The sequence below is a fragment of the Oreochromis niloticus genome, linkage group LG15 (genome assembly GCF_001858045.2).
Source record: "Oreochromis niloticus isolate F11D_XX linkage group LG15, O_niloticus_UMD_NMBU, whole genome shotgun sequence".
Classification (NCBI taxonomy): Eukaryota; Metazoa; Chordata; class Actinopteri; order Cichliformes; family Cichlidae; genus Oreochromis; species Oreochromis niloticus.
Genome location: NC_031980.2, coordinates 36292504 through 36312432, shown reverse-complemented (window position 1 = coordinate 36312432; position 19929 = coordinate 36292504). Strand labels below are relative to the sequence as shown.

Sequence of the window (19929 nt, the reverse complement as noted above, 5' to 3'; positions counted from 1 at the left end):
AGGCCAAAATTGTTTAAAAAAAAGTAGAGCATGTGAGCAAAACATTACACGAGTCAATATGCATAGATGTATAATTTAATTAAAATATAATAGAAATAAATTTGAAAAGTGATTTAATGAATCATGGGTAGCTGTAGCTTCTTAAATCAAAGCTTTATTTACTTCAGGTAAAGCGGGAACTCGGCCTTTATTTGAACCAAGACCTAATTAGGCTTTAATTCCAGTTTCCTCTCTTTTAACTGTTAATTGTGTCTTATTCAAGTAAAAAGCCTCGCTGTTAACTCTCAGTGTCTGTTTTCTTTAATTAGCTTTTCTTTTTTTTAAAACTTCCTTCATGTCTGGCTGTTGTCATGGTGAGTTCGACATGTTTTACATTGTCACAGCATTTGTGTTGGAACAATATAGGCATACCACGCTAGAAGAATTAGCAGACTGAATTCCCCATTATGTTTCCACATCGTCATCTCGTTTGACGTGGGTGATGTTGTTCATCTTCTCTTTGTCTCGTTAGGTGCAATAAAATCATGATTTAAGACTTCTGAGAACCTTTGAGTTTGTTGAGTTGTCAAAATTAGTCACTCGTTGTTGTCTTCTCGTGCTGTTTTTCTTTTCTTTTTTTAATTTTGTCTGTCACACATTCTTATTCCCGCTTACAAACCTCAGATTAGTCTGGTTGTTTTTTTCAGTGCAGGAAGGAGGGATTAATGGTCAAATAAAAAGCAGTTAGATGTAGGAAAACGGTCTTGTATGAATGGGAGAATGAGACGTCTAGAGTAGAGTAATCCATTTACTGTTGTGATGTCCTAAATAATTAAACTCAACCCCACCTGCAAGTAGTTCGTATTAAGTGCTGATCAGTGTTTACTCTGTCAGTAGTTTAGAAAACAGACAAACCAAATAACGATAAATCATGGACACATTTTTCTGCTGTGACCAACTGTGGTGATGACGGGGAGGCACGGAGAGATGACAATCGACACAAAACAGTAGAACCAGTAACTGCAGACCAGAAACAGAGATGCCTGCAGGAAACAACCACAATCGTGGAAACACTAAGTAATCCATAAAACTTACTCGAAACAATTTTAACGTGGTTCCAAATATGACTTTTGTTGGTTTTCTACCTGACTGACCTTCAGTAGGACAGAGGGATTTGGACTTTAATGTTTTGTGATGACTCTTTTTCAGAACATTTAGGTTTGTTTAAAATTCATACGTAGTCGAGGACACGTTTCTAAATTGATCATGAAAATGATTTTGAGTTTCACTTGTTTTTTTGATATAAACCCTGATTGCTTTTCAAATGAAAATGTCTATTTCATTTTCATGATTCGTGATGCCAACAGCTGCATACATATCCCAGTCCTTGCCCAGTTTTTCCTGCCACATCCAGTCTGATTCGAACTTTTGAATCGTGAACATGCGTGCTACTCTGGCATCGTTCTCCCTAAGCCTGACTGACTGTGTGAACAGTCAGTCAGGCTTAGAGGTGTCAGCCCATGGCTTTTGTGGTGTTAAACATTTGGTTCTCAGAGGTGTAAATCACAACAGAAATAAGAATTCTCTCACTTGTGTGTGGATCCAAGCGTGCTTGTCCTCTAGGCTGTGTTTATCATACAGCATAACCTTCATCAACGATGGGATGGCTGTGAACTGATCTGCTGGGGGGGAAACACTGGCAGACATCTCAGAGATATACTGGCCCTAATTGGGCAGATAAATATCACAGGCTGCGCTCTCTGGCCTTACAGCACTGTTGCATACATCACCCTGAATGTAAACTGACCACCAGCAGTGGGGTGCCGCCCGCCTGTCTCGTCCGCGAGATTTATCTTCTACCCAAAGTGCAATTAAAGAGCAGGGAGAGATTTCCTCTCTGTTGGCTTCCTTGACTACTAGCTGTCGTAGAAGTCTGGTCGCAGAGACCCTCCGTCTTTGTTAGGTTCAACGAGCCCTCCAACTAAACGACTGCATCAGTCCTTTTTTTCCTTACCGTCTCAAAGAATCACATAATCGACATGCAGGATTGTTCCACTTTTAAGAGACCACCCCTCGTTTTCCACCAGGAGACTGAAGTTGGAATTCTGTTTAGGACTCCAGGAGAGTGTTGCTTAATACTTTCATTTCACTCTGTTTAGTCAGGTGTAGGACCAAAGTTATTTGGTCAGGAAAACATATGGTTTAGGTCAAAATCCACTCAAGGATAAGAATGTTTTAGAAAATCCATTTTCTATGCACACGTTTTAGACAGACAGACAGACAGATAGATAGATAGATAGATAGATAGATAATTCCTCAGCAGCTCGCATAAACACATATACACATATCTAACAGAAGAAATTTGCTACACCAATGTACAGAAAAGAATAGAAACAAATGTTCAAAGAGCTGTGTATGGTAATGTAGCCTCCTCACTAACATACAATAAGTAGCCGTGGAGCTTGGTAGTCTATCCCCAAAATAAATATTAAACTTAAATAAGTAAAATAATCTTAAGATGATAAAAATAATCATCAGTTCACTACTGTAGTGCAATGAAAATCTACGCACTAGATTTATAGATGCTTGAATTACAATAGCTATGCACTAGTAGTCTAACCGTGACATTCAACCTACATGTTCTGGATACTGCAGCGGTCATCTGTAGTGGTCTGACACACGATGTATTATCACAGACACAAAAACAGGCCAATCAGAGGCGGGATGCTTATTTAAAATGATCAGAGTCCTGGTGTTCTGTATTAACATCTTTATCTTTCGAGACTAACAGCGTAAACAAATAGCAGGAACTGACATCTGTATTCGGCAAAGTAGCTGATAGTTTTTAATAATGAGAAATTTATTGAATATTCATGACTTTGGCCTTTCCAAAGCTCTCACTGGGCAGGCATTGCCCTGTATTACCTACGTGTTTTTTAATCCAAATCTCCCTTTACCAACCCATGGGGACGACTGTGAAGAAAAGCAGTTGATACAGGGGCACCATCAGAAAATGAATGGAGCACACACAGATAATACACGTGCTGTATGCAGACACTTTCAGTGTTTGTGGTTGTGCACAGATGTGCATACTACATGGATGTACCCCCACAACACACACACAAACTCTGAGAGTAATCACTAATCCTCTTATGCACTTGAACCTTGAATTGTTTTGGCAGCCGATGCTATTTATCACGGACTTATATGACTCACCAATGAGAGAAATAAATCATGACTGAGGGAGACAGAAGAGGAGGAAGTGAGTTTGACAAACAATGTATGAGTGCGTTTCGACGCCATTCCAACTTTCCCGGACAGTTCATCGCACTTCATGAAAATGTAGATTTCTTTTCCTCCACATGGCCCAGTCACAGGAATACGTAGCAATATTTCACAGTAATTGCACTACAAATGGACAAACAAAGACAGGGCAGCGCACGTTGCTTTGATGGTTAAGGGTCTTCCAGAAGCCCAGTCGAGATTATGTTAATGTGTTCAAAGACGCTCATCAGAACTCTCAAGGGCACTCTGACAAGTATGATGAAAAGCACAGAAAGGCATCTTAAATTTAGATTCACTGAGAAACTGGGTAGTTGAAAAACAGCATCTCTAAAATCGCACACACAAGACAGCGTTCGGTATCAGCGATCATTTTATTTATCTACTCCCTGAGATGTACGGGCTATAGATGAAAACTACAGCTGCTTGGCGCTATTTTAACAGGGTTGGTATTTTGCATCTTAAAGCTACAGTGTGTACAATCTCACCACTAGATGTCAGTATATTGCAGATTGCAGTCAACTGAATTCTGTTTTCTTCACAATCCTAGCTACGGTGGCTGTTGTAGGACAAGCAACTCTGGCCACCATTCATCCTTAGTGAGTTTAGACTATCAGTCTGTATTTTATCTCAGCTGGTGCCCATGTGTTTACTCTAGAGGAGGCCTGAAAGTTTGTAAAAGGAGTCTTGATATGAGTCAGCAAAGCTCACTTCTGTCTGATGACAGTGAGACGGAGGTGAGCTATTTCTGTCGGTAAGCATTGCTGTTTTTACCCCCGTTAGCCGACATTAGGACCTGTCATTCTTGCAATGTCATTCTGTCATTTTTGCAATGTGAAATTTAATAAAACTGTTTATCAGAGGCAATTAGGACTTTTAGGACACTGGAGCCTAACGTTAGCTGGCATAATGTTAGTTTATAACCAGCTGTTGTTGTTTTTTAGCTAGCTCGCTGTCAGCTGCACTGGGACAGGAGGGGCGCACGTCTGATCTGCTGACAGTAACTAAGTGTAACAATGTCAAGAATAAATAAGCATGTTTATGAATGTTTTCGTGTGTTAGAGCCCTGACTTCAGTTCAGGTGATGAGGAAGAGGATGAGGTGGAAAAGAGAAAGGAGGAGGTGAAAGTTATAATGAGGAAGATGATGAAATAAACAACTACAAATGTTAAATGGAAGTTTATGGGAATGCATCAATTTGATAGAAAACGTAATTACATAATAATTTTTATGAGTACAGCATTCTTGTTTTTTATTAAATAACTGCTTTTAACTAATAATCCACATTTTTTTTCATAAATAATGAAACACAAAGACCTACTGATGAGCAACGGGCCAATAAAGACCAGATCCAAACACCCACTGAGCTCAGCTCTTTGTTATGACTCTGTGTGTGTGCTAGCTGCAAACTGCTTTCTCCCCATTAATCAAAACCCAGGGTCTAAAGGTTGAACTTTGACCTTTAGGATCAGTGACAGATGGAGACCAAGATTTGTGTCCCATCACATTATTAGTTCATACAGTTGAGATGCACCCATAGCGGTGGTCATTTATTCCCTGGCTCACATTTTGCAGTCTGAAAGCTGCGTGCCCTCTGACAGCCTCTCTGTTTATTTGTGACAGTAAACTATTTAAGGGGCCTGTGAGTAGCCACACCAATCAGAGACACTTTGCTGCCGTGCAGCTAATTGAAAAACCAGCGATCATGCTTGAGATTCAAGTGTCTCACACGTAGAGGAATTTTGTTTATAAGCAAGATGCTGTGGCTTTAAAGACGCTGATTAGCATGAATAAATTAGATAGCTTATCTTTGAATTACATGGCCAGTGCAGCTCTCCCATTGAAGATTAATTGCCTCTCACAAGGTATTTCGAAAAGTTCATTTTCATCAATTGATTTCCCTTAATTCACGAATTCCCCAGAAGTGCATGAAATTGGTAACAAGCTCTCCATAATCACGCTTTGTGCATCATTAACCTCACTGGCAATTACTCATCATATGTATTGGTTGTGACATTTGCGGAAGCATGTTATTTTTGCACCATTAGGTCATGACAGGAATATTATCATAAAGTTATGGTTAATTACAAGTTGAATAGAAATGGTGTCTATAGTTTCCTCACATTGCTGCTCAGGGCAAAGCGTGTTCTCAGCATGTTTGATGTTATTTTCACAATTGTATTCTTTTTGTCTTTTATCGCCTTGATCATCTCACTAGCTCCCAAATTAATGACTCGTGTGTTATTAGAAAAAAATACACACAGGTGGCATTAAATGCTGATAAAGTCTCAACTTTAACCTCCTGATAACAGAGGTCGTTCTGTCTAATAACACACCTTCGACGTGATGAAAATTGTTTCGCTCTATGACTCTGGTGACGTCCATACATTGCAAGTACATTTTGGAGGCTTGAGGTAGAATTGTCCAATGTTTGTCCGATTCTTTCTTTTTCTCCAAGGCTATCATCGCCTCACCAGTGTGTTATTGTTACCACGGTATTGGGGTCATTTCTGTTTCAGTCACACACGAATGCTGCCTCGGAGCGAAAAAGTGGGCCACTGACATAAACTGAGAGGAAAAAAATAATAACTTCAGGCTTGCAACTAAAGTAATTGGCATAGATTTCACTGTGAGAATGTATGCCAGGTGCATTAACAGTGATCCAGTTATGTGTAGGTGCTTACTGAGAGTCAGCAACAAAACACAACCAGGTCACATCGACGTGAAAGACACTATCTACTACAGGAATGCCATGTAGTAGAAAGTGCACCTATGTTACAAAATACTCGACTTGTGTTTGTTTCACACCTGCCAGCTTCTATCTGTATTGTGTTGCTACTGACATACAGTAAGTCATCATACTGTACCGCCATTACACACTGTCACCAGGCCCTCAAGCGAATTCGTGCAGTACATTAATCGGGTAAATCACTGGATTCATCATACTTAATGATACCATTATGGAATAATGTTCATCATCTAATGTGCACTTGCCAGGAATCTATTTGTGTCTTTAGCTATTTGCTGTGTGCTGCAGCTCCTAACGTCCTAATCCTTTATTAACCTGCCCAACATCGTAGCCACGAGGAGATCTTAGAATATGAAGAGATGCCAAAAACAGACAAGCAATAAGGGATGATGAGGTTTTATGTCTTGGTACTGCCATTCCACCAGTTAGTCCACCTCCTCAATTGCTGCTGGGCTCAAATAAATGGAAAGAAAAAGAAAACATCTCTTTTTCGGGACGTTTTTATTGCTTTTTATTATTGCCGTATGGCTGAGCGTGTGTTTTTTCTTTATTTTTTTCTGTTGAAAATTATTGAGATTGATATGTTTAATAACACTATGGGAGTTCAGCAGTTGATATTGAAGCTAAAACTAAAGCTACTTTCAAAGTTTATAGGATTGGAGTCAAGTACGGTATAACATTTGTTTAAAAGCACACTGTGCAAGCACACGCCTGTGGCACACACAAAGGTACAAACACACTAAAAAAAGAATGGCATTAAACTGTCATTATCCTAGGAATCCATTTAAAACAGACTGAGGCAGGTTTTTTGTGTCGTTGTTGTAATTCAAGTGGTCTGCATTTTCACTGTTTTTACAGACTTTTACAGACTTTATAAAATCTACCCCATTGCATCATGGGGTAGCTGGGACAAGGGTGTGTGTTCCTGTGAGGGATGGGCAAAGCACAGGGAACTACTTAAAGTTCACAGGCAACTATTTGATTACCTTTGACCCCAAACTGCTCAGGTTCTTGCAGACTTCTGACATGCTAGCTTTGAGGGCTGTCGTTTATGCCTGACATTGTGTTCATGTATTATTTGACGACTTTTTTTAACAGCAGTAGTTGTCTTTGACTCTACATATTTGTCCTGCGTAACAGCATCTAATCTTGCTGAGTCAGACACATTTTATTGAACACCTTGTAGTTAGCAGTCCTGCATTAAACTTAATGATGACTTCTCGATATTCGATAGTCATTGCTAGTTCTTGTTGGCTGATCTGCAAGTGCATTCCCTTCAGATGAGATGGTGTTGGAGTTCATTAGCCAGAGTGTCTGTGTAGGTTCTCGGGCATTCATGTCATGGTAGTCTGAAGAGCTTGAGTTGAAAGCAACTGGACTTCTTTTTTAGGTTCATGAAGACATTTCAACTCTCATCTGAGAGGCTTCTTCAGCACTGAAGGCTAGCTGAACACTGGCCACTCTTTAAAAAAGAAATAGCAGTAGTAGAGTAAGTGAAGAGCCTCCAACAGTGCCACTGCTCAAAAACACAAATCCAGTTGAATAAATAAATAAAAACATCCCATACATACATTTATTTAATAATCTACAAGAGACAGTGCGTCTGTCCACCAGCACTGTGCATGACCTTCTTCACAGTTAAATTTCATGTTAACGTTGTGCTGAAAAGTTGTGCAGCTTCTTGTGCAGAATAGCTTCTTTTTATTTTACTAATTTCGATAATTCATAGGTTTGGTCTTATGGTGAGGACCCATTCAGACTGTTCATACTTAATTTGGGGATATAAAATCAAAATTCAGAGATTTTCTAAACTATGTGTGACAGCAAAACTTTAAAAAAAAAAAAAAGGGACCCAGATGACCCATTTCGCGTGCTGCCCTTTCAATCTGAGAAGTCCTCATTCACCTGCCAGCTGAAGAACCAATGACAGACGTGTAGGGAAACAATCCATCACAGCTGAGTAGAGCATCCCCATTGGCACTGAAGCTTGCACCAACCCTTTAGATGGTGGAAAGGCTTATTTAATGATGGAAAATCCTGCAGTAAAATTTGTTTATTCCTGCACTGGCAGTCACTGTAGTTGTCACACTTGGCCTCAGCCAAGGCAGATTTAGGTAATATTTAGCTTCATAAAAAGCTGGATTATACAACAAACTCTCCTGGGCTGCCTCGCTGGCAGACGACTCTGGTCGAGCCTATTGATCAAGCTTGCATTGCAAACATGGCGGTTGGTATATGCTGCTGCTCATTAGCGTGAACCAGAGAAGGGAAACTGACAAGAAGACAACTTTACTTTGAAATTATACCATTTTTCTTTTTTTTATGCATACTGCACCTTCAGTATCTATTAACTCTGATTTATTAGGCATACTTTTTAAGATTTGTGTATAATACATTAAAAATCAACTAATTGATTCTGAGGGCCTTTAAATGATGATGTTACACATGAGGCACTTATCCTTATGGGAACAAACATGATAAGCTGTGTGGTCAAGCCTTTTCCTTACACTAAAGTTATTTTTTCTTCTGTCAAAAGCAGTAAAGAAAAGCATCATATCAAATAGTGACATGTTTCTCTTTCTGTTTGGATGAACTTTTCCCGAAGTTAAGCGCTACAAATTATCTGTGAATGCTTTATGACACTGCAAATGGAGGTAATCCCTTTGCGTAATATAATCTGTCACTGTTTATGTTTAGTCTCCGTGTCTGACACCTAATTAACAGAGTGGAAGGTTTTTTTGCTGCATGCTTTGGGGAAATGTAATTGAAAACCTTTAGGAATAGCTGTCTCATTATAGAGGTGTATATTACATCCAAGAAACACCAGTATACTTTTATGGGGTTTATTTTTCATTATTAAGTTTGGGGAAATTTGGGAGCAGGTAATTTTAGAATTTTAAAAACATATTTTAAAATGTCCCTTTCAGCCTTTTCTCATTGTATCAAGTAAATCTTCTCCTAACTCACTTCCAAATTTCTTCAGGCCACTGATTTAAAAAAAAGTGTCCTCCAATGAAAGAGCCTCTCTGTTTCAGTAAGATTATTACATTGCGATGTCTTGAGCAGTCACAACATCTTCATCTATTTCAACACTGACAGTGGAAAATAAAGGATGGCACTCTTTTCCTTCTTGCCTGTCCTTCCCTCTCTTTCTCTCAGCTTCCTGTGACTCATCACCCGTGCTGCCGTCCATTACAGCTAGTGGCCAGGGTTCCCCTCTGTGCTCTAATTGGAAAGCTTGATGGCAGTAGGTTTAGCCAGTAATTGGGTCCTGCAATTTAGTAGCAGAAGTCATCGTGGAAAGGCCTGTCAGAATTCATGGAGGAGTGCATCCCGCTTCTCAGCCCCAGAAGAAAACCCCCGCGTTATAATAGTGCAGCTGTAAGCGTTTCCGTAATTCAAGGTGGCGTCATTACGGGTTTATTTATTCACCTGAGGCATCTGCTAGGAGGGAGATGATGCCACCCAGATCAGCTGTGGCAGCTTGTGCTCGGCACCTCCCGCAGGGCTAGAGAAGGGAAATTAGAGAGGAATGGGCAAACATGACAATCATAGCATCGTTAATGAATTAGCGCCTAAAGAAAACAACAAGCTGGTGATGTTGGTATCGAGGGAAGGGTTATATTGTTCTGCTGTTGAAGGGGTCGCACAGTGATGACTGTTTCTGATGTTAGAGTTGGAGGAGGTGGAAAAGGGATGATATGGAGCACTCAGAGAGAGGCGCCCAGGGAACAGTAACAGTACTGAGCTTCACAGGCTTTCAATGTGTTAACCAAGAATTTAGCAACTAAGAATTCCAGCGACATCTTATCTCAGCAGGGAGCAACTTTTGACTAGTTTTCCTCTAACCAGCTTTGAACAAGTGGTTGTATTTTTTATTTATGTTGAACATAGCACGTGAGACAAATAAAATCATAGAACTTAACGTTGCATTCACAGGGGGAGGATGATGTGTGCATTATATATACAAAAATAAATATTGCCCGACCTGTTAGGGACGAGTTACAGTGCATATATACATACACTGTGATCAGTATAGTAAGATTTATTTTTACTTCCATGTCACTGAGTTAAGTTGCCTACAGTTAGAAGCGGCTGTTGCTCGTTATTCTGAAATAGAGGAAAGGAATTTTGAGAAAATCTTCAAATTCATCAACAGTTTTTTAAACCCATCTTTAAACCATGATGTACTATCGCTGGTCAAACCGTTTGCTTTATTACAAAGATCCTAGTATCTTCTGGCATACACTGACCTTAAGAGAAACACAAAGTGAGCCTCAGTACACATGTTACCTTGGAGTAACTGCATTATAGTGTTGTGAAAACGAGACGAAATTAATCACCTCCAGCACACTGGCTACCATTACTAAGTGTTGATTGGGTCAAGGTATTGACGATTCTGGCTTCTGAAGTGTTGGACTAACATTGTAAGAGCACCTTTATACAGCCACTTACATTCGGATATAATGCCTGAAGAATCCGTGGTGTCATTGTACCTCAGAGAGGAAGATCGTCATCACTGCTGTTGCCCGAGGAGGCTTTTAGTTCTTTTTGTGTAAAAAATAAAGATAGAAATGTAGAAAATTCTCACTGCGGTTGCTGTTACCAAAGGTTGAATGCCATATTTCTGAATGCACATTTTTGCACCATGTTTCTCCATTACTATGTTATGAGACATCTATTGTGCTGTAAAATAATATAATGGTAGACCATAACACATTCCAATCATTAACCTCACTGGATGGTTAAGTTTGTGCTGATTTGGAGCAGCCAAGTAGTCGTGGGACTGGGACCCATAATATATGTCCAGTTTAATTCCTGCTGACTGGAGCTTTACTACATGTCATTTGCTGCTTTTTAATGGCCAGCAACTCTTTTGGTTGCACAAACACTTCAGTTGAGTAGGGAAAATTGTCCCATTTGTGACATTCTAAGAGTCAGCGAGGAGGATTTTCAAGAATATGCCCATTATTTAATGACTTGTCAATTACACCTTGTTAGACCGAGGTCTAACGAGGTGTAGACCGAGGTCCAGGTTTCAGAAACTCTCAGCTTGAGGCTTCGTAAAGGGACTTCACTTATTGGTGGGTGTCCTCATGGTCACTATATCCATTATTTTGTTTTTCTCACTTTTCTAATAAAAGCAAAAATGTCATAAATATCCACTACAGCATTCGCCCACATTAGTCCAGATGGGCCACAAAGAAAGTTGAGCTATAGTCCCACCAGATAAGATGATCTCAGTGCCAGCCCACATCAGGCATTCTTTTTAAAATGCTTTAGCTTGACTATATTTGCTGTGCTTCTGCTGCTTTGGAGGTCAGCTACTTTCATCTATTACCATTGGAGGCTGCTCTGACTGGCTCTGTCCTGATCTTTAGCTTTTTATGCATGCACATGGAAGGTTGTGGAACTTTGCCCGTCTCCTTTTATGCTTTCCACATATACACAGTACAGTCGAACCGATATAGGACTTTGAAGAACAATATATAGACTCATATTAAAAAAAATCCAATATATCGTTCAATATATTTTTCTGTCAGAGACATGAAACATAAACGTCCCTCATGTTTGTGTTGTGTAGCTATTTATGCACCCTTGAAAAAAATATGAAATGCATTTTAAATCTTTAAAATTAAAACCTTTGATAATCTTTTATTGTCACACCAAGTCTTGGATTACTGGTTTACACTCGGGTTACAACTGTGGCAGTAAGTTGCAGAGTGAACGAATTACTTGTCTATCACTCATGATGGAGCATTTGAAGGGTGTTTCTCTCATATCCTCTTTACTTTTGAAATGTTGGTTGATCGGCCATTGCAGATACCTTATATCAGCTGGTATGTCATTGGGCTCTAATGCACACTGAAGGACAGGATGGTCCAGAGAAAATAAATATAAATGGCATCAATGAAAATAACAACTTTCTTTTGACTGTAACAATAAGAAAATAAAGTCATTAGCTATATATTCATATAAGTTACCACTGACACATACAAATGTTTTTCTGTATTAACACGAGTCACATGTCAGTATGGGACTCGTGCTCGTTAACACGAGCTTCGTCACAACATTTGTGAGAAAGGGTACTCGCAGGCAAATACACAGCCCGTTCAGTCCTGTGTCCATCATACGGACCCCTCAGCAACACAAATTGCAAAGTCTTAGCACTGTAACCTAGCAACAAGACTCCCACTTAACAAAAAACATGTAAGATATTATTTAGGATTTTAGTTTTTAGTTTTGTTTTGCACAGGAGAAACAACAGATGGCAAAATCATATTTTGTCACGCTATCACTCTTTCCCTATTCCCTACACAATAAACACTTCATACTTAATAGCAGCATTGCATTATTAAACTAAAATTAATTTGATGTTATGTAAACTTTTCCCCATATCTGCCTATTTAAAAAGCCGCTGAGGGGCCGCTGTAGTGAGACAAAACATGACACATGCTCTCAGTCATTTCCCCATTTGACCATGATAAGAGTTTAACTTATTTAACACCAAACGGTGAAGAGTTGACCTTATTACACATTTTGAGTGGCACCCCCTCTCATTTGTATAGTGAAGCAGAAATGCAGTTTTTGCAAATAAACCAGGAAAATACAAAGAAACTTGTTCCCAAAATAAATAGATAAAAGATGAAATGCTTTTAAAATTCAAAACTAATGGCAAAGTAATTACATAGAATAATTAATGCAAATGTGAATACAGTTCTAAGGTTTTACATGTCAGGACGTAATAAAAATTACACAGTTTTTATCAGGTTTTAAAATGAGGTCAATACAAATTCAGATAAACACCAACCTGTGATATTACACCTTATTTAACAAGAATGAAGCCAAAGTAGAGAAACAGTGTGTGACAAACTAAGTGCACCCTGTGATTCAGAAGCTTGTAGAATCAGTTTTCTACAAAAGCAATAATTTTCTGTATAAAGGCATTGTGGAGGAATTTTGGCCCACTCCTCTTTACAGTGTCAATTCAGTTCACTAAGGATTTCAAGGTCCGGACTTTGACTGGATAACACACTGACTTTTCTTTTTCACATTCAGTTGTAGAATTGCTGGTGCTACGTGACCCAGTTCAAGCCAAGCTTTATCTGTCTGACAGATGGCCTCACATTTGACTCCAGAATACTTTGGTATACAGAAGAGTTCATAGCGGACTCAGTGACTGCAAGGTGCCCGGGGCCTGTGGCTGCAAAACAAGCCCGAATCATCACCCCTCCTTGACAGTTGGTATGAGATGTTTGTGCTGATAGGCTGTGTTTGGTTTTTGCCAGACGTGGTGCTGTGCATTATGGCCAGACATCTGTACTTTGGTCTCGTCTGTTCGAAGGAGATTGTTCCAGACGTCTTGTGGTTTGTTCAGACGCAACCTCGCAAACCTAAGCTGTGCTGCCATGTTCTTTTTAGAGAGAAGATGCTTTCTCCTGACAGCCGTTGTAAACAAGCCATACTTAGTCAGTCTGTTTCTAATTGTACTGTCATGAACTTGAATGAATTTGCTGGGATGGTGCGATGTCCACTCCTGGAAAGATTGGCAGCTGTCTTGGATGTTTTCCACTTGTAAATAATCTTTCTCACTTGAGAATGATAGACCTCAGATTGTTTGGAAATGGCCTTATAACCTTGCCAGATTGATGGGCAGCAACAATTGCTTCTCCAAGACCATCGCTGACGTCTTTCTTTCTTGGCATTGTGTTAACACGCACCTGAATGCTCCAGACCAGTAAACTGACAAAACGTCTCCTTTTGTAGAGGTGCTCACACTTGCTGATGATCAGTTAATCCACCTAGCTGCTACTTAACCTCTTAATTCCTAAAGCAGCAGTAAGGGTGTATCTAACATTCCACACACTGCTTACTAGTTTCTGTTAATGAAAAAATAATGGCACAATGTAATATGTCATGTTTTGGAGTTGATCTGAGGTTGTAGTTATCAAATTATTTGTATCATGTCTTGATATGTAAAACCTTAGAACTGAAAGAGCATGTGCTTTCTTTCTTCTTCTTTTCACGACTTTAAATAATCATATGTACCTAAATATATCACTTGAATGCTTTCAGTGTTGTATACATTTAATTATTCATTACGGTAGTTTTTTTCCCTCCATACTAGAGGTAATAGAGCAAATTTACAATTATAAAAAAGCCTTCGGGTAGTTACTGTAATAGATTTAAAAGGCCTGAATCGAAAACATGGACTATTGTCTGGTGAATAAATTACTGTTCAGCTGTTCAGACACCGCAGCTCCATAATGATAAAAAGTTTTTCACTCAGTGTCTAAAGTTTGACTGGTACATATTGATCTTTTATTCTGTTTCACAGCATCGGTTGTTATTCTTAACTGGAGCAAGCATTGTTATACAGTAAAGCCACTGTGCTACAGCAGCTCTGAGCTGAAAAACTGTGGGCTCTTCATCTAAACCTTTGAAAACCTCTCAGTCCCTGCCAAAGAGAGATAGGATCAGTAGACAACCCCAACATTTTCAATTTTGTGCTATCAGACACTGAGGAGATGTGTCAACACTGGGGTCCTACAGCAAGTAAACAGAGGAGTCTGACAAGCAATAACCTAGATTCAACATCGCCTCCGGTCCTCTCCCACAGAAGGTCCGCCACTTTCATCTCATTTAGATCCAGATCTGCTGATCAAAAGCGACGCCTATCATCCCTCAACAAAAAACAGCAGCACTGCAAATGTTTTCATGGGCATTCCCTTGTTTCATTGGTTGGTTATGCCTGGGTCAGTGCAGGCTGCTGGTTGGTGGTACCACTTGTGATTCATACAGTGCTGTTTGTTTCCTTTAAATCTCAGAGTTATAAAACCGATTGCTTTTTCATAACCCATCCTGTATGTGACGATTGGCCGTTTCTTCTTAATACACAAGTGGGACACATATAACCTTGTTAAAGTTATAGCATGCTGTTTATGGCCTTAATGTTGGTCATTGGCGTTCTGTTATTAGCTTTATACTTTTACTTTGTCCAAGCCACAGATTGGTTTTGCTTGCATTTAAATTCTTTGCAGTGCCCTTTGTATACTCATAACAGGGTGAAGGGGAGCAATTGATGCTGAAGTGAAAGTTCAATGACACAAAAGACCATGTGACTAAAACGTGTTGGTGGGCCTAAAGGGGGGAACTCTGGAACTGTTGAATCAACTTTTCCTTTGTTGTTTTTTTAGCAGGCATCAGGCAGGATCAGAGGGTAGAATAGTTGAATAGTTGGACCCAGATGAGTGAGAATCCATTACTGTATAACACAGTCCACTGCAGAAAAGCCCCCGCTGAGATTCAAATCTTGCAGATTAAAATAGTGTCTCATAAGCTGGCAGCAGTGTGTGCGCACATGCACATGTACCTGCATGTGTGCTTATTCAAATGTGTGCAAAGGCCTTTGTGGATGGCTTCATGTGTTTCTCTCTGCGTTTTGAGCACCCTAAATACCGAAGCTTTTAACATCAAAGCTCCAAGAGGATTTAAGTGCACAGAAACTTTCCAATTATACGTGAAAGTGATGTCCAGCAGGGACTTCTCATGAGCTGCCATCAATATAAAAGAATTTTTTATTTTTTTTTCTTACAAATTGATGATAAACACCCTCTAAGCCCGACTACAGATCTATGAATTACTTACTTTTGGGGAGTGTAGTTTTGGGGGCTATGCATTGTAACTTACAATACTATCATGAAGCATTTCCCAAAGTAACAAAGGTACCGTGATACATGAGCCATTAGGAGACATCTATCTGAAGTGTGTCGCAGTGTCTGTGTTTATAAGGCCAAGAAATATATTTAGTCAGTGTTATGGTGTCAAAGTCTATTCAATTATTATTCACAATTAAGAATTTCCAGTTGACCCACACATTGTGCTGTCATTCATTTTCTGGCTGTGAGGTCACATTAGTTAACTTCTGTTCACCCTCAATCATTGGACGAGCTCCACCACCAGATGTTATACAGTAGTGAATCTAAGAAGACAAGATCTGTTTAAAGCCCGTGCATGTTTTTGTAAAAATATCGAAGAATTATTTTCATATTTCGATACCTTATACAACAGAGGATGTCATACAATAAGTTGCCAGATTGATTCTTTTTAGCGAGAGGTGAGCTAATCATGGACAAACTGTTGACTCATAGCCCCATTTGGCTAGTTCAGATCCACCAGCCTCCCCTCTGTGTGGAGTGTCCATGTTCCAGTCCAAACACAATGACGTTAATTGTCTGTCTCTGATCGGTGAGCTGTACAGGGCGTCTCCTACATCACCCCCTATTTGACAGGATGGGCTAGGATAGACTTGTCAACCATACCAAACACTAAAGCCTGCTGTAAATGTTAACATAAGACGGAGTTAGCCTGCTTTCAGTCTGACATCAGTCTGCAATTCAATGGGGTCAATTTGGCAATTACATGGAATTTGTTTCCTATAATAGAGCAATTAACTGTGATAAATTGTTAGAAATTACATATCTGATGGTGTTAAATTTGCATTTAACAGAAATTTCCATTTTAACCATTACATTTGTGCTGGGCTACCTTCCTGTTCTAGTCGAGTCCCCTCGAGTTGTGTTCAGTGACAAAGACTCATTTAGTGTGATGGCAACATATTGGCAATTTGAGTGATTGCAATCAGTGCAAGTCAGACTGTGACTGTTTGCAGAAAAGTCCTCCTATGAGGCGTGCAGTCGCCTTACGGATAAAAAGTATCATGAGTGTGCAACACACTCAAGCCCTCGGTCACAGAATATCAAATATTTCTTCTTTTTTTTTAATAGATTTGGTATCCTATTTTTACTCATGGAATGGAGTTATTAGCTTACACTGAGGTGGTTAGGAGGTTGTCAAGCTAAGTGTGTCAAGTTTATTCAGCTTATGTTATCTCAGGATGGTGGTGCATAACATTAACCCTCTTGTTCATATTCAGTTTAATAAAATATTGATATTTGGTGTCCCAGTAACAATGCAGTATCACCATGCATACTATGTTGTATTCATTTCTTTCCTTCACCACTAACATTTAGCCTGTCTTATACTGTCCCATGCCTCCATTAATTTTGATCAGACAATCTGCTTCTTTCTTTAAACCTGCTTAACCTATACTAAGTGTGCACTACCCAATGTAACCTCAGTCATGACTGCGATAGTCACTGATGCAGTTGAATAGGAGTAACTGCCAAAGGGAAAGTCACACTCCCCTTACGCCCACTGTGAATATCTAACAAGGTGACAATGTCAGACTCATGGGGTCTGAATATGACATTTAATGTGGGATTTATGCAAACAGTAAAGCGAAGGAACATTTACCGAAACATATATTCTTCTTAATGTTCTTACTGTATTATTCATCATACACTGATTTCCTCTCTAATTTAATCGTACATATAGATGATATTGCTGGAGGAATCATATTTCACTTTGAAATGCTAATCTTGTTTATATGTTCTCCCTTTTCTGTCTTTTTCTTTTTTTCATAGTTCCTCCCAAGATATATGACATTTCCCCTGACATCACGGTAAACGAGGGCAGCAATGTGTCTCTCATCTGCACAGCCAGTGGGAAACCTGAGCCAACCATTACCTGGAGACACATAACCCCATTAGGTGAGTTCGCATCACCTCTCACATACCCTATGCTAATGAGTGAAGGGATGGATAAATGGATAGAAGGATAGCTGAATGGAAAGCAGTAATGGGGAAGCACGGAAAGGATCAATAGGTGATTGTATGAACAGGACAGAGTACTTCTAGTAATGTTGCAGATAAAGAAATAACAAGAGGATAGAGAGATAGAATAGGAGATAAATGTGATTGGATGGATTTGCATTAGAAGGGCAGGTGGTCAGATGGAACAATTGAGTTCCTTCAAAAAAACAAAGTTGGAGGATAGACAGAAGCTAAGTTATTGTTTTCCTGTGACTCAGTTATACAATAGGAACAGTTATCATTTAACTGAATAGCAGCCTCACCTTAAGCCTAAAAACCTGGGGAGGTGCAATGATAACATTAAGGAATTACTTTTTACATATATGGCTAAAATCGGCATTCACTGCTCTTTAACACAGCTCATCTTTGGGGATGTCTGCATCTACCTTTACAACTAAAGCAATCAGCAAATGAGCAACTACTGACTTCACATTGGCACACCCCACTAGAACCAATACTTACAGTTCCTTCCAATTCCAAAAGTCTGAGAGAGTGATTTTATTTTGTTTTTAGTACCATAGGTAGTGTCGGGAGTGTATGCACTGAGGCAGCAATTCTTAAGGAACTGACAGAGAAGCATACGCCTACAAGGGTTCTTGCCTATTCTTACATGCTGAAGAAGAAGGAGGTGGCACATTGTCATTTCTTTTCCAGACTAGCATTGCAATTGTAAAATGTTTGCAAGGGTTAAGAATTTTAGCCTATGGGTCAAAAGGCTGTTCCATATATATTGTTAGGCATGCTTGCACTGGCTAACAATATAGCCATGACCATTGCAATCTGACGCTAATTGCTGCATTTTGTGGACATTTAAAACTTACGGAGCATCTGACCAAGCACTAAATGCTGAATTCTGGCAGTTTAACACACTGTACCACCTGACTTATAGTACCGCTGTGTGAAGGTTGGTTGGTGGTCTCTCCCTTGTCCCCTACGTACTCCAGATGGTGATCTGATGGAGTCGTCAGTCTTTTTGACCTTTATCAGAACACTATCCTGGAAACATATAATGCATTTCATGCCAATAGGAATGAGACACAGGTAAAAAAAAAAACCTTCAATATAAAATAAAGACAAATACTCAAAGTCAAGAAGAGTCAGAGTCAACGACAGTGGACTAGGCACCACGAGAAAAATGAGACAGGAAAAACACTGAGCAAACTATTACTACCAAAAATAAGAGTCAAACCAGCGGATTGCAAAACTGAAAGGTATCAGTAGGAAACATGAAGTAAAAGCAGAAAGACTCATTATAACCATAACCAAGACTAGAATAATAGAGTATCTGAAAGATGCCGTAAACACAAACATCTTAATAACAGGAGAGCATAAACAGAAACTCAGGGTCAAATGTAATAAAACAGGATGCAGAGTTTAAAACTGAGGACTGCTATAAAAGCAGGTTGATGGTTACTCAAGAGTTGCTGGAAAACTCACATCACTGCAGGTAGACATCAGATTTGCTCTTACACCTTGTAAGTGCATTAACAAAATAATTTAGTGTTATGATGTAGGAAGCTGTTATCCTGGGCACACACCCACACACACACACCCACACACACACACACACACACACACACACACACACATATATCATTAAATAGTTTAAATTCTGAATCCTTCCTTTGAAGACTTATTCCAAAGTGTTTAACTGTTGCTCCGAAGCCCCCACCCAGCCACTTTGAGTCCTCCCTCATTTTCATATTAATGGATTAGAGCATGCTGTGCTTATCTGATAGCTATGAGGATTACTGCATTTATCTTATGGCTGTCAAATCCTTCTCTCTGGCGTGCTTGCCCTGATTGCATTAGAGGAGTTTTCAGAGGATGATCAAAAGAGCCATCCTCAGAGTCCGAGTGGCAGTCACTCATTCTACTTTGAAGTGTCCACACTTTGAAGTATGCCAGGGAAGAAATGATATGCTGGTCAAATGAAAGGGCCCAGGACTAAATGTAATCACAGACTGTCTCCCAGCACATCAGAAAAGAAGCCATTTGCCATGGGATCTTTGAGTCAGTTCTAGTAAGGGTGATTTGACCAAAGGATGTGGTACAACTGAAAGGTTGTAATAGGCTAATTACCTATCGATGGAATTCCATTAAATCCCTTGGATATGCAGAGCGGCATGCTTTAACCAGTGCATGGCCAATTTGAATGTGCTATCAGAGCATATGGGAATATTTACCTCATTTGTGAATGATCTG

General features: G+C 39.5%; 1 protein-coding gene across 2 annotated transcripts in view; it reads left to right on the top strand.

Annotated features, from left to right (window-relative positions):
* The window catches only part of negr1 (neuronal growth regulator 1), a 162771-nt gene that overhangs the window by 62459 nt on the left and 80383 nt on the right, over window positions 1-19929 (top strand). For both annotated transcript variants that reach the window (XM_005459910.4, XM_003455370.5), the window contains exon 3: window positions 17497-17622. In XM_005459910.4, the coding sequence (XP_005459967.1) occupies window positions 17497-17622 (126 nt within the window). The remainder of the gene's footprint in view (window positions 1-17496; window positions 17623-19929) is intronic.